This window comes from Haemorhous mexicanus, chromosome 11, assembly GCF_027477595.1.
Source record: "Haemorhous mexicanus isolate bHaeMex1 chromosome 11, bHaeMex1.pri, whole genome shotgun sequence".
Lineage (NCBI taxonomy): Eukaryota > Metazoa > Chordata > Aves > Passeriformes > Fringillidae > Haemorhous > Haemorhous mexicanus.
In genome coordinates, this window is record NC_082351.1 from 7857433 (window position 1) to 7872873 (window position 15441).

The 15441-nt window shown below is 37.6% G+C and overlaps 1 protein-coding gene across 2 annotated transcripts in view; it reads right to left on the bottom strand.

The window, feature by feature from the left end:
- DOCK3 (dedicator of cytokinesis 3) overlaps window positions 1–15441 on the bottom strand; it is a 185570-nt gene that overhangs the window by 111896 nt on the left and 58233 nt on the right. For both annotated transcript variants that reach the window (XM_059856243.1, XM_059856242.1), the window contains exons 6-7: window positions 13287–13435; window positions 5251–5335 (exon numbers count right to left, since the gene is read on the bottom strand). In XM_059856243.1, coding sequence (XP_059712226.1) covers window positions 5251–5335; window positions 13287–13435 — 234 coding nt within the window. The remainder of the gene's footprint in view (window positions 1–5250; window positions 5336–13286; window positions 13436–15441) is intronic.

The following is a 15441-nucleotide window of genomic DNA, read 5'->3' on the forward strand; positions in this document are numbered from 1 at the left end:
ACCATGAAGTCATGAAGTTCCCAGCATGAAGAGGCAGCCAGGCTCTCCACAGAGCTGCACAGCACATGGGCCAAAATACTGTGGTCATCAACTATGACATGGGACATCCCAATGTTCCAACAAGGCAAAATGTAACTCCATCAGGGCAGCCATTACAACATTCCATCCTTTCCTTTGAAGAATTTGAGCATCCAACTGGACAAAGCACTGAGCAGCCTGGTCTGAATTCAGTATTGACCTTGCATTGAGAGCAGAAAGTTTGCCTAGACCTCCCTGAAGCCCCTTCCAACCTGAAAAGCTTTCCAAAGTGATATAAAAATAGGACTGTTACAAAATTATCCATCTTCATTCTAAAAAAAAAAATCAGTTTTACCTTTATTTATCCAAAAAAATACTTGTCTGCAAAGGTTATGCAAACTTTAACAGATACAATGTTCAGTATATCTTTCCTCATCAAAGTGTTTTCTGATACTTAAATTGATTGCTTGCTATTGTAACCTAGGCTATTGATTCTTTTCTTATCCATCATTAGGACGAAAAGATTAATTAATTCAGCCTGTGATTGCATTATAGCCTCAAATCTCCTCGACAAACCCACCTAAGCTTGTAATGTCCCAGTCTGTACTTCAGAGCCAACAACTGACTGCAGGAGTTAAAACCTTACATTTATGATTCTCCCTGGTATACTGCATTTTTCACATAATTTCTTAAATTTCTCTCTATTATTTGGAATTCTGATCCTTTCCTGCACTGAAAGAATCAGAAAGACCACGTCCAACAATGTGGATTTTGTATATTTAGTAAGCAGACTCCTTATTTCAGCATCTAGTCCTTAATTAAACATTAAACTTGAAGTACTACAAAATGGAGGATGACCCCAAGAAATTCAGCTAATTCATCCCTCCTCCTATTTAATCAAATAATTAACAACCCTTTTTTTTTTGGTATGTGTTTTCTAATTAGCTCTGTGTTTACATTACAGTCATTTCACTTAGAACTAATGACCTTTGGAGAATTTAAACAAACATTTAAAACCTTTACCAAACTCTAAATATGGCATCAGCTGCTTCTCCTCTATCCACTAGACTTATCTATGTTCTGGAACTTTTAAAAATTGCTTATGCTGGACAGGTTCACACACACAAATACTCATGTCCTTGCTACAAGTAACTCTTATTTTCTTTTATTATTATTATTATTATTATTCAGCTTTTGTTACAGGGAGAGAAAAACTACCAGCTGCTCCTCCATCACCTATTCTTATGGTGTGAAATTGGCTTGCCCTTTGCTGGTATTCTGGAACCTTATCCATCTTCCCAATGATTGTCACTAACATGTCTGATATGGCTTCTCCAAAGATCCCAACTGGAATGTACATAGCTCCAAATCCCCTGGAACTGAAAACTTCTTGAGAAAGTTACCACCTTACCAGAGTTCAGTGGGGCAAGAAGGACATTAAGTGCCATGTCATGCTCTTGCATCACGTGCCAGTGGGTTTTTCCCAGTATAAAAATTTTCTTTTAGCTTCCCAGTTAGTACCAGGTTATTTATATAAAACTGTTTCTTGATACAATTGACTACATTTACTCATTATATCTGAATTTGTGCATTGTCTTTCTAATTTTTCTATTTACCCATTTGTGCTATTCTATTATACTTCTCTATAATTCTGTTCTTGTACACTGACTCTCAGTAATCTCAATTTCCCTTTCACTCTAATGCCTGGAGGAAATGAAGAATTCTGAATTTATCCAACTTGGCCACTTGGAGAGCATCTTGTGGTTTTGTTTTTAATTTACTGAAAGAACTATTCTCCTTACCTCCACTTTCTCATCAGACTTCTTTCTCATGGTATCTTATCTACCAATATCAGTTTTCAGTGTTGTTCTTCCTCATTACTTCCCTAACAATGCTTGGTGAGTGAATCCCATCACTCCCAAGTCAGTCTCAAACTGCCTTCTGCCTTCATTATCTCATCTGACTTTTTACTGGGCTTTAGAACCCAACATACACAAACCAGCTCTCTGCCAATCTGCTTTGTTTTACAAAGAACAACTAAGAAAATTAAAAAAAAAAAATCAACAAAGTTTTCCTGATCTTCTGTCCAGTTTGTGCTCAGTTGTTTTCTTTATCTAGAAGAACTTTGGGTAACTGAATTCTCATTTTCTTGACTATTCCATCTTACCAATCACATTTACCATTTGAATAAACAGTTCAGAGGTAATGGCAGCATTAATTTGAAACTATTCATTTAAGAATTCTATTTTTTTTAAATTAGGAACTCTGGTGAACTCATGGCCTTTCTCTCACACATTTGGAAGAAATGCCTAAGCTGCAGCAGTTACACAGCCAACAGCTGTGCCTTTCATGCACCTCCTGAACTTGTCCTTAAGACACATACCTGTTGTTATCATATTGCAAAGGTTCCACATTGCTGGAGTTTTGTACCTCCTTGATGTTTCTTTTAGGCAGCTGCTCTAAGCACTGATTCTTCCTTCTTCTCACAGCACCCAACTGACTCCAGGTCCCCCTCAACCACCCAATCCACTCTTTTATAGCACTCTTCTTCTTATTGGCTACAGCTGCGGCCTGTTAGAGTCAGGCCTGCTCCTAATCTCTAATAATTGGCTCAGCTGCAACTCTTTAGGGGTAAGATTGCATTCTATACTACCTTTAATTTCTTAGATTGTATCCCCCTACACATACCCACTTCAATAACCTTATAGAAAAGCTAAACATAATTAATCACCAGATTTGAACATTTCTGATTTCTGAAACTACTTCAGACATTTGTGTCTTGTAACTCTTCCACTAAAACGTGCCATCCAAGTGTTCCTGACATCCTGCAGGACTTGGTGTTCCTAAATGGCAACTTCAATCCAGGGGCAACTCCAGCGCTGAGCTCTGTGGCAGAATTCTGAGAACATATTTTCCCACCATTCAAAAGTAATATGTATTTTTAAAAAGTGTTCTGTCATATTGGTTAAAGTCACAAACATTGTCATAGGGAAAGGGCAATTTGCTTTCCTTCAGGAGCAAAGCAACAATTCCTGACAAGTGCTGTGCATCCTGCAGCCACTGGCATTTAGCTTCAGAATGAGTAACATGGAGAAGCAGGATGTGCAAGGCCTCAGAGCACAACAGCTCTGCCAAAGAGATGAATACAGCCTCACCCAGCAGTCACAAACACACTTAGAAATGAAACATGAGAGCTAAAAGAGAGGCTCAAATGTAACAACTTACAATTTATCAAGAAGAGCAGTGCTAAATCTAATGGCTGAGTAAAAAGTGCTTGGATCTCTGTTGTCACAGAGAGAAAAGTCTGATGTGTTACCTAACCCATTGCTCTGCTAATGAGTGTTTTCACATTTAACATCCTACAATCCTGAAAATATAAGAAAGTAATTTGGCTCTCACAACTATTCCTGCAAGATTATTTTGCAATGTAAAACCTCACTGCTCATTTGACAATCCATAAAGCATTTTGTCATAAGTAAGGAGGATTCTCTCCCTGGGTTTTTGTTAAGTGATAAAAACAATCCCCAAACCACATTAGAAATAACCCTAAAACAACCTAAGTCACCAACATACCTTTCCTTAATTTTTTACCAAATTTAAGTTAAAAAAAAGTAACAGGTTTTCAGCTGCTTTTGTTCCTGAAATTGCCTCACGACTGTGAAGAGATGTGATCAGACAGCACTGTCCTCTTGCATCTACAGACTCCGGCAGCAGTGAAGTGTGAAGTGAGTAATGTGCTGCTCCATCCTGAGCCCTGCCCCGGATGGAGCAGCACAGAGGCAGTCACAGGACTAAGGGGTGACATAATCAGGCTGCTCTGGCAATAAATATTGCCTATTTGCAGTACTCCAAGTATTCAGAGTAAAAAAATGTGCAGAATAAACCTCAGAGTAATAAACCAATCCTTAGTTAGCAACTAATCTCACACCCTGAGTCCTAACTGATGGAATTTGCTACCGAGTTATTTCCAGGCTGTGCTGAAGGAAAACTCTGCAGTATTGGCACTAAACTCTCTTCAGAATATGGACTATTAGGAACAAACTTTAAAAATTAGCACTATAGACTGGTGTACTTTCATATTTCTTATGCAATAATTCTTACTTCTTTCCATGAAATCCACTATTACACAGTACAAATAATCCAAACCAGCAACAGCACCCAGTTTGTTTACAAAACATGCCCTTGGTTTAAGGAAAAGTCACATCTTGCAACCAAAGCCATCACCAAGCCATGGACCTCTCTGCCTCTATTTTAAATAGCTGAAAGTCAAAACTGTTTTAAAACAGGAAATTAAAAGCTTCCTAGAAGTGACACTCTAACAACATTATGCAGAAAACAACTATTTTCTTTGGAAGATATTAAGTGAAGAAGTTGTACAAAATAATTGCTGAGGGCTTTTTATTTGTCATTTTTGTAGATAAAAAAGCATCCGAGGAAGGGTTTTCATTCACTTTCCTGAATTATACATGTTTCCCCCTCTACAGTTACATCACAATCCAAACCAAAATGATCTGTATTAGTCCTGCTAACAGAGAATCCAAACACAGTTAAGTCATAAAATGCATCAGTGGCTTTACAGTTCACTAATGGCACAATTCACATTTCCAAAACAAATTCAACTTCATTATGTACAAACAGGACTGTACAAGTGACTAATAATGACAACATTTGGAACTCACTCCAGTGAAGGAATTATACTACTTTACCTGAAAATCCGAATATTCTTATTCAAATGCACTCCATGCTTTCTAAGGAGCACTCACATACAACAGGGATGGCCTTAATGTTCAAGGATTAGTTTTGCTTAAATTAACTTATGCACTGGTCTCCATCCTCTCTCCCCTTTTTTGTGAGCTCAAGAAGTCTTTGCAACAGGGCAAAGATGTTTATTATCTATGCAATCACAAACCCAGACTTTTTACTTAGGTATTCTTCATCTGCAAATCTGCTCAAAGAATCAAATAATGGCTCTCACAGGTTTTCTGGACTCAGAGAACTTTACAAGAGTTAACGGCATGTTACTTTGTAAATTGAAATAAAAATGTATCAAAGCATGCCACTGCTTAGGGTAGGAGAGACACTGTTCGGGTGATCAGGGTGCAAATGAAGAAGACATTTAACTTACAACACCATTGGAAACAAGAAAACACGTAAGAGTAAAGAATAAAAACATTTTCCCTTCTTTCCCTCCCACAGTGAAAACTCAGAGGAATCTCCCACAGAATTTCTTACCATTTTATAAAGGTCTGAAACACTGATCTGATCTGAATCCACAACCTCAAAGTCCTTCCGTGGAACTAAGTCAAGGCCCAAATGTCTGCAAGAGAAGAAAGGAGCAGTGTCAGTGAGGCACATGAATGGTCACCAGCAGCTCCTGCATGTGCCTCCTCCAGGGCAGGGACACAGGAATTCCAGTCTTACTGCAATTGTTAACCATTAAACAATTCTAAAGAAAATTTAATGCAAATTTCAGAAAATCCCTTAACAAACTTGTTACTTTTTGTTCCCAAAATTCAGTGGAGCTCTGGCAATTAATGCAGGCGAAGCTTTTGGCCAGTATGTTGGTGCAATACTCAAAACAAGGTAATTTTGTACATGGAAATGTAGCAGGCAAATAGAGATCATTCTCTGTTTACTGCTGAAGTATTTGAGTAAGATCCTTCATTACATAATGAAAAAGTTCCATTAATAGTCCTGTTCAAATGTGCCAACAGATTCCGAGCCTTGGGAAGCTGCTTTGATATTCCTGGTGCTCATAAAACTTCACCCCCATGTAAACACAGTAATTTTTGTTAGTAATAAACAATAACTGAGATACCAATAATCTTAATCTGTATTTGAAACACACACAAAATGTTTTTAATTATTCTGTACAGAATTAATATTTTGGCTCAAAACAAATATATAAACTGATAGGAAAAATACCAGTGCAAAGATGACAAGTTAAGGAATTCAGCTGTAGAGAAGGCAGTTCAGGTCACAGCTTCACAGGAGGAGCAGACAGAATAAGATATTCTTTATCCAGACAAATAAATGCAAACTGTTAATGATTAATTAATAACTATAGACTGCAGAACAAGACAACCTTAAAGGTGACAAACCCCAAGTTTTGCTCCATAGATCTTCAGTTTCTGACGCACAAATAGATCTTCAGTTCATAGATCTTCAGTTTCTGAGCATTACAATAAAAAGCTACACTAAACAATATTATTAGGAGTAAATTTTTAAAAAACCCAACACATGAATTAACCATTTTCCTGCTTTTGCCTTATATAACTTTGATACTTCACTTCCAGACGTTTTATATTGAAATTCTTAACAGTCTTAAAGAAAAAAACCAAACAGAAGAGATGCCCTCACGAATTACTGTGGCACTCCTGTCACAAACCATAAAAGAAAAGCAGAAGCCAATTTAATTTTGTAATCAGAGAGGGAAACATTCTGCACAGTTCCTTGTTCCTGATGGCAAATGAAAAATTTTATTGAGAAAAACCTCTCTGGTACTGTAGAGTAATTGTGTGGAGCAATAACAGAAGGCTCCAGGCAATCCAGTGTCTCTTTCTGAGCAATTGGCTTAAAACAACAGCTGGGGAGAAGCAGCAGTTTGGAGGAAGCTCAGCTACCTTTGCTCACCAAGGTGCTTTTAAACGTTACCCAGAAGTTTCCAAACTCCATAATTCTTTTTTTGAACCTTTGTCTAAGCAGGTTTTCCTTCTTTATTTATGTCCCTAAACCAACACATCTCCAAAATACAGCTCAGCCCAGTTCACTTGCCCTGGCAGCACTGTATGGTCATTGAAACCTCCTAGTGACCAACTGGAATTTCCACATTCTCAGTTCTTTGCTCAAATCAATTATATTTTCAATGGAAAAAAGGGAGCAGCTTTCTTTCTCCAATGCAGTTTTCATGTCAAATACCAAATTCTAAATTCTAATGCTACATTGTGAAATGGTCATGGTTTCACATTTTGCTTCAATTAAACCTATCAAACACAAGTTATCTGTGGCCCAGGACCAGTATCTCAAAACTGCAGCTGCAACTATGAAAATGACTGAATTTACCAAAGGAAAAAGATTAAAATAAGGACACACTAGGTAATCCTTACCTGCAGCTGCCAGTTGAGCCTACTTATCACAGAAAGTCAAAAAATATAACAAAAAAAAAAAAAGGTAAAATCAGTCAGAGATCACTGCAAAGGTTTTTTGTTTTGTTTTTTTTAATGTTAATGCTCATCAAATTCATTCACAGAAGCTGTCCTGAATGTGAGGACAGCTCCAACACACAACCTCCAAAACACCCTGTCATTCACATATGTGCACACTCCCACCCCTAAAGTACATTGATAAAGGGATATCCCCTCAGCACACAGATATGAACTGACATTATCAAAGTCACTGTGTGTGCACTGCAGTTCCAGGGCAGTCACAAAGCTCTATTACAGTTCCCCAGGAAAACCTGGCCAAGCCAATCCCAGCCTGATGAGGTTCTGTTCACATCATTTCAGCTCTCTGGAGAGCTGGGGTGAAGTAGTGCCTGCACTCATTACTCGGAACATGACAAAAGTATCATCTTCTGCTTAATAATGTTCAACACAACTGCAGCAGCATCCCTGTGAAACTTATCTAATACCCTATTTTTAGTTAAATCCCTTAACACCGTGGATTTTCAGCCCAGAAGATTCTCATTCTCTAATACTATGTTAATCCAGCACAACACTTGCTCCCAGCAAATAAGGGTGTCTTGGCTGGAGCACAAACACGCAGCCATTTACTGTGCAGGTGGAAGTTCAGGTTTGTACACTCAATTTGTACCAATTATATTTTTGCCTGTGAAGGACTGACAACATAATGCTTGAGATGGCAATGACAGTCAGTGGCCCAATTTCCCTCTCTATTATCAAACACTGGGGGAATAGAAGAGCCCCAGCTGCCAGGCAGTATTTCTCCAAAACAGAGCATGCATAAAAATTACATAATGTGCTGGTTTGTTTATTTGACAGTTCCTGTCTCCACAATACTCCCTTTTACAAGCAAATTCTTGTGCTCTTTTATTCTGCCTTCACACTGAACTGCCCTTCAAAAATATTTCCCAAGTACACCTACAAAATATCCCCAAGCCTATCAATTACCTCTTGATTGCATCTGTTTGGGACACCTCCAGCTGGCATTTAGACATTCCTCCTCATCTATATAAGAGTCTTCACGATTTTCCTTTCTTTGGGGGATAAAAATTTTAAAAATCCACCATCTAAAATCTCTAGATAATTTTCTCTCAAGTAATATGAAATCAAGCCAACTGACAAAAATGCAGGGCTTTTTAATAGTGAAAGGGATGAACACACCACTCAAGGTTACCTGGGCTTCTAGAAAAAAATCAACTTAGGTTTAATGGAAATTTTGAGGAACAGTCCTAATTTCTGGTACATTCACTTATTTACAATACAAACACTACAGCATTCAGAATTCATAAAACCTCAAGTCAGCACAACTCTTCCTAAAGGAGCCTTGAAAAAATATGCCATTTGATGCAAAAAAAACTAAAAACCTTTCAGATGCAAACTCATCTTGAAGAACAGATTGGGAGAGCTCATCACATCTCTGGAGGGTGCAAGATCTCATTCCCTTTGCTCCAAAAATATCTACTTTACCTCAACCTTTTCAGCTTTAATTTTGCAGCCATCACTTTTTTCCTAATTCCTTTTCTTAGTATATCAAAGCCTCACTTAATATAATTAGTATTTCTCTCACACAAATAGAGATGGTGAAGGGAAAGAAAATGATGCTAGCAGCGATTCACATAAATTAATTACGTACAGACTTTAAAATGGACTTTGAAGGAAATACAATACAGAAATCCACAGAAAATTAAATACATGAAAAAAGCATGTTTGTCAAACTGAGGCTCTGCTAAAACAACCCAACAGTTTTCTTTGACAGAATTAAGTTAACTTATACAAAAAACTGCAGGGGCTGCAAACTAGAAAGAAATTAGTTAAAGTACTGATATAATGCTACACAGGAAATTATTTCTTAAAATGAAGAAGATGAGATTAAGGTAAATAATCTTAGTTAGGAACTGATAAAAGAGAATTGTAGCAAATGCTTCTGAGCATGGCAGTATCAGGCTACAGAGAGAGGTTATTCAGGTTATCCTCAAAGACTGATTTTCAGCAAAATTCCTTACACCTTTAATCCCAACTCAATCATTATTCCAAGCATACTCAGGAGAGGGAAAGATGCTGCACATTCAGATAGAAATGGCAGCTGCTCTTCCTGCAATTCTTAAAGGCATTTCTTCATGGTTGTTTAAGTTGGTCACTCCTATTTTGATCTCCTTTGATGTAATGACAGCTACTGTAATAAAACTGCCTTTAATTCACCAAACAGGTATTATCTGTACTTTTAATTCTTATCTCCAGATGCATTTTACTAACTTAAAACTAATTGTTACATCACTATCAAAAAGTCATTCTTATTCCTTTTATGTCAAGAAAATACGACAAGAGGATAAATCAGTCCAAGCCCTAAAATAATCTAAGAGTATGAGCACTGAAATTTAGGGCTTTTTGAAATTCAAGAGAGTGCTGACTTCGCTAGCTCACACAATTGCTGCCCTCCACAGTTATGGATGTCAGTAGTTAGTAGGTACTAACCAGCTGCTACAGGCTTTCCAACTGCAGTTCTGAGGTACGAGAAAAACCATGACATTAAAAGTATGTTTCATTTTCTTTGTATGACAGTGTAAAAGATATATGGCTAATATCTTGCCCTTTGTTTTTCTTTTTAAACACTCACTTTTGCCTTCTGGCTACCTGTGGATCTTTATGTGCAGAATTTATGGCGACTATTTGAAAAATTTCTTTTAATGCAATGATTTTAATAACATTTTATGAGAAAAAAGAATAACCTTTGACTAAAAAGTAATAAAAGCCTAAAAACTCATCTTGTTTATGGCTTTTGTCTGTCAAAAATATCAAGGTATTGGTGCCTCCCCCTCCTTACTCTGTTTCTGACCCAAAACATAGAATATATATTCCACATTTATAGGGAAGGAAGTGTCTTCCCTGAGTTTGCAAGGAGACCTGGATGCTTTCTGGTAATCTCCTGACAGATGCTACATTAATCTGAAAGAATCAGTCCTGAAGATCAGGTGAGATGACCTCTGATTTTCAAGTTGAATTACTTTGAAGAAAGCTTCATCTGCCTTTCTGGCACACAAGGTATTGCACATACTGCTGCAATTAGCTTTTGGCACTGAAGCAGAAGCAGAGGATTCACATTTCAAATAGAAGCTCTGTCAGGCAGATTCCTTCATCTGTTTTTGATGCAAAAGTCTCCACAATGAAACAGCTCTTCATCAGCAAAAAAGCTGCATTCTGGTTTCCCATTCTAAGCAATAGTAAAAGCTGAAAGACTTATCCATTCATGTAGAAGCAAAAACCCAAACCAAAATTTCAAAATCAAGTATCTATTTTATTTGAAACATGACAGAAAATGAGATGAAGAACTGAAGATGCAACTTTATAATGTGACTTAAATGAGATGATAAACAGCAGACTTCAGCTTTATAACATTTGTTTCATGCTTTACAACTTTTTCCTTGTTATTTACAGACCATTGGACACTTCCAATAGCATTTCACACTTTCATAGATCAATATTATGGCCAATTGTATCAGAGTGAAACATTGCTAGAAAGCAGAAGTATTTGCAATATTCTCTATAAAACCCAGCAGGATAAGCAGGAAAGAAAACAGCAGATAAGATTTTGGCTGTGCAAAAACACACAGAGATGCCTAAAAGTGCAAGTCTAAAACCAGCAAGGTGCTCATCTGAAGGTACCAAAGTCTGATTGGGAAATACAAAAACCTCTGTAGCAGCAATACCAGCCCTGCATGTGTACAAACCTAAGCTACCCTAACCTGAGGGTAAGTGGAACAAGGAAGAAAGCAGGAATGAATGAATGAAAAAAAGGATGAGTCCAGGACCTTTCTTTTGTACAGCAGAGAAAGAATGTGTAAGCAACAGAAAATGGAATGGCTATAGGAAGGAGCAATCAGTATTGTGTTAGAAAAATTATTAGCAACAATACAGGGGTTTAACAGAAATTATTGTAAAATAATATTCCCACATTTTAATAGGCCAAACTACAGAGCAAAACTTCTTAGTATTTACATTAAGCACACAAAATGAAGCAAGTGAAGACTGTTTTCAAACAGTCTCAATGAGCTCTTTCACAAAAAAAGCAATCTGTAGCTATTCATTCAAGGAGGGTATCTATCCCTTGATTTCCACCAGCTCCTATCAGGACACAAGGGATGTTCCAGAGCCACTGCCAGTGTATTTAAGGGAAAATTGTACCAGTTTAACAAAGTGAAAAAAATCAGTAATTGATGATGACAAGTAGTATGAGTTTCGTGTTTGCATCACCCTTTCCCAAATAATACAATTCACAGATGATCAAGGTCAGGATAAAATGAGTCTCTCACTAAATAAGCAAACATGTTACATATTAGATGTGTGAGATTACTATTTCCTGAAAGCTGCTTGGCAATGCAGTATCTCCTGTTACACTGTACTGTCTTGAATAATTACAGCCCTGCTCAAACTGCAGGGAACTCAATCTTCTCAGACAACATTAATGCACATTAATAACAATGTTTTTAATTTCTTTTATTTGCAAATCTCAAGTATGACAGAAGAGCAACTAACACTATTATAATACTTGAGAAAGGGCAGTACTATGCGAATATGTCTATGTAAGTCATTAGTGTTTTTAGCAGACTAACACAGGTGATCATAAGTTTCGTGATAAACCTCAGAGAGGGGGGTAGGAGAAAGTGGCAGAATTCTTCCAGAAATTCTGTGGAAAAGAGTGATGTTGCAGAAACACCCCTGAAGTCCCAGACATTTACATTTAAATACTGCATGTATCTCTGATATCATGCATTTCTTTCTATAGGGAGTTCAATACCTGTAGTAAGAAACAGATTTTTTTTTTCCTAAACAAGAATCCTGAGTAGATAATATAATCCTGAACATATTTACTGATGTCACTGAAGCTTCTCCATAATTGTCATGCTTTAGATTTAGCTTTATGGTTCGAATTGCATTCCTAGTAAATGGTTTTACATCAAAAAAGGTCTACAGGCACCTCATGGAACAACCTATTCTTTTTACTGCTGCATTGCTCTCCGCTCTCCCCATCTTTTTTTTCCTCACAGCATTTTTGCAGCTTCCTGTTGCTAATTTGATCATAAACTCTGAGCAAAACCAGGCAGGCATAATGCTCAAAAACAGTCTCTTGATTCCCATTTACTCTGTTGGGAATAAGAATGGAAAATATCTGTAACTCTGCACTGCAGAAAGACTTGATGCAATCTATTGGTCTGTGTCCTTCACAGCTTTCTTTCAACAAGACAGAAATGAAATGCAGCAAAGGGGCTGCTAAACCTTTATCAGGGTGTTCAGGTATGTTCCTCAGAGGGGGTTTTGAGGCAGGTGACCGAGGAATGAAATCAAACATAGCTTAATGAAAAACACTGGGATTTTCTCCTTAGCTGTCAACTTACAGGACTCCTCCCCACTCCCACATGCTCATTAGCACTAATTCCACTCCCAGTGGGAAATTCTCTGTCTGGTGAGTGTCATGTGTGTCATGCACAACTTACCTGTCTGATCCATATCCCAGAACACACAAGTCTGCCCAAGGGCTGGTTGTTGTCTAATGACAATTTATTATCATTTTTGTGTGAATGAATTGCAGTTGTCTTTGCCTTTAAAAGAACCTCTCCACAAAATCACCATGGAGCTGACCAAGGAAACTAAACCTCTGAGAAGCGCCATGATACAAAAAGTCTGAATATCACAGCCTCAGCTCCCATGTCCCTGGTTAACTGTGAGATTCTCTACTTTTTGCAACAACCATTAAAATACTTCCTCAGTGGAAGAAAAATGTATTTTAAGTACCTCTGAACACATCCTCCCAGACCTAATATTCTCTAGGTTGATACAAAGTAAGTGAAGTGACCTAATCTTTTTATAAGTGCAGGGAGCCCTTGGAAAGGCCTACTGGTAAACAACTCATTTCACACCAAGAGCAAAACTCCCTGTAGAAGGCAATAAATTCAGGAAAAAGTTATACTTGATTTTCAAATAATCCCAAATTCTCCCTGTGCACAAATACTATTGGAAAGAAAACGATGAGTAGAGTTTTTTTTATTAACAGTTACTTGAGGAGAATTAGAAGAAACAGGAGCCAGTACTTACTCATTGCCCCAGTCCAGCCTCACTGTGAGGTGTCTCTTGACCTCTCGCACCTGATCCTGTGTCAGGTGCCCCGAGAGCAGCTGCCTGCGGAGGTCAATGAGCTCATTCATCACATGCCGCAGTTTGTAGAAAAGATCTACCTTATGTTTCTGTAAAGGCACATTTTTGGGAGGAGGGGGGAGGAGGGAGAGGGAAAAAGAAAGAGGCAAGGAGGGGGGAAAAATGCAGGGGAAAGAGAGGGGGAGAGGATAAGTTTGGAAAGAGAAAGTGTGAGAAAGAGAGAGAGAAAGAGAGAGATTAATATGTTACCCAGTTTTCATTTAATTACCCTAGAGGAACATCAGCTTTTGTAAGCCTTAAAATATTTACATCAAAAAGTAGTGTTAACCGATGCAATTCATACTAAATAACTTCTTATTCCTGTGGTTTAGGCTCAATCTGCTAAGAGGCCCATTTTCTGATGGAACCTAATGCTAAATAAGAGGATTCATTAGGCACAGCAGGAATCGCTTATTGCAATCATAGAGTAAATGTAAAATTTTAGATTTAAAGTGATAGAGGTGAAAAAGTTTACTTCTGTCAGCAGCTAACTGAATGGCTCTGAGCAGCCAGCAACAATGAGTCACCACAACAAAAAAGCATTTTTAAATTATTTGTGATATTCCAGTTACTAAAGTTCAGCCAGGTATGAGGGGAGGTGTGGTGTGTGAAAATTCATTACCTGGCACTCTGTAAAGAACTAAAGCAATTAATAATAAAATCCACCAGGAAAATTACTTTGAAAGATAAAAATTACCATAGATAATATAAAACCCCCCACAACACCACCATCACTAAAGACAAATAAACAGAAAATACACCCCAAAACTTCCACAGCTAACACTGTAATCCTTTCCAAAAGAACTGGTATTACTCAATTATGGAAAAAAAAACTCTTCACCAAAACCAAATCCCCCAAAAACAGACAGAAGTGGAAATACTTTTTTCCCTTGCAGGAAATAACTATATGTGAATTCCCCAAAAAGGAAAGTTTAAGGCCAACAACCAAGACCACCCATAAGATAAAATAAGGACATTTGTCCATTTGTCTCTGTGCTCGGTCAGGACTGTGTGTCAAGGGGGCTTGTCTCCATCCAGTCAGTCTCCAATACTGCACAAAACAGCCAATGGGCCACAAAAAGGAGCCCAAGAAGGAAAATAAGATCTCCTGATGCAGCTGGATGCTGTTCTTTGAACAGCTGAGCTCCTTTCCCTCAGCTTTGCAAAGGCTGAAGTGTTTGAATGTCACTTGGGAAAACACCGAGTGGATGGACTGACATGGAGACTTGATCCGCTGGCACTGCCTTGATCACGGCTCTGCTTGTAGATGAGTGGGTTATAAAAGCCCTCTAAATGCAGACACCTGCATCCACCAAGATTACATCTGATAGAGGAACATCCACAAAGAGAAACATAAGTGTTTTCTGTTGCAACACATTATTAGAACAAGTGTTTTTCACTTGTTTACCAAAAATAGCTGAGATGAGATGAAAAAAGAACTTCCACCTACTTGAGTTTGTTTTCCTATAAGACCACTAGATCTGCATGACTTAGGAAAACAGACATCAATGCAATCCACTTTGATAAGCATTTTTTAAATTTCTCTGAACCTCATTACACATCTGTTTTGCTGAAGCAGGTTAAGCACAGATGGCATCATCAGTTGTTCCTATCAAACAATTTCAAGATGAAAAGATGCACAATCTTTCAACTGTGCATCAATACTCTGGTCCCACTTGAAAGAAAGAAAAACAGAGAGCAGACCTAACAGAATGACATAAATTTCTGAGGCTGAAAAAATGTATGCAAGGAAGATAATCATGCATAGCTGATAAGCTTAAAATGACTCATTTTTGTTTAGGTTTTATTACTAAATGTGGTCACAAGTAAATCCTATGTAAGCTGACAATGACAATAGGTATGGGAAATGTCCATTTTTTTATGCTATTTATGTGAACAATAAAAGGTTGTCACTTTTTAAAACAAATGAAAACAAGATGAAAACAATTGAGTTTGGTAGTATCAAAATACCAAATTAGGTATATTTTAATAATAAAACACTTGGGAATGAAATTATCATGAGCATCAGGTCCCAAACCATCATATTCAGACTTCC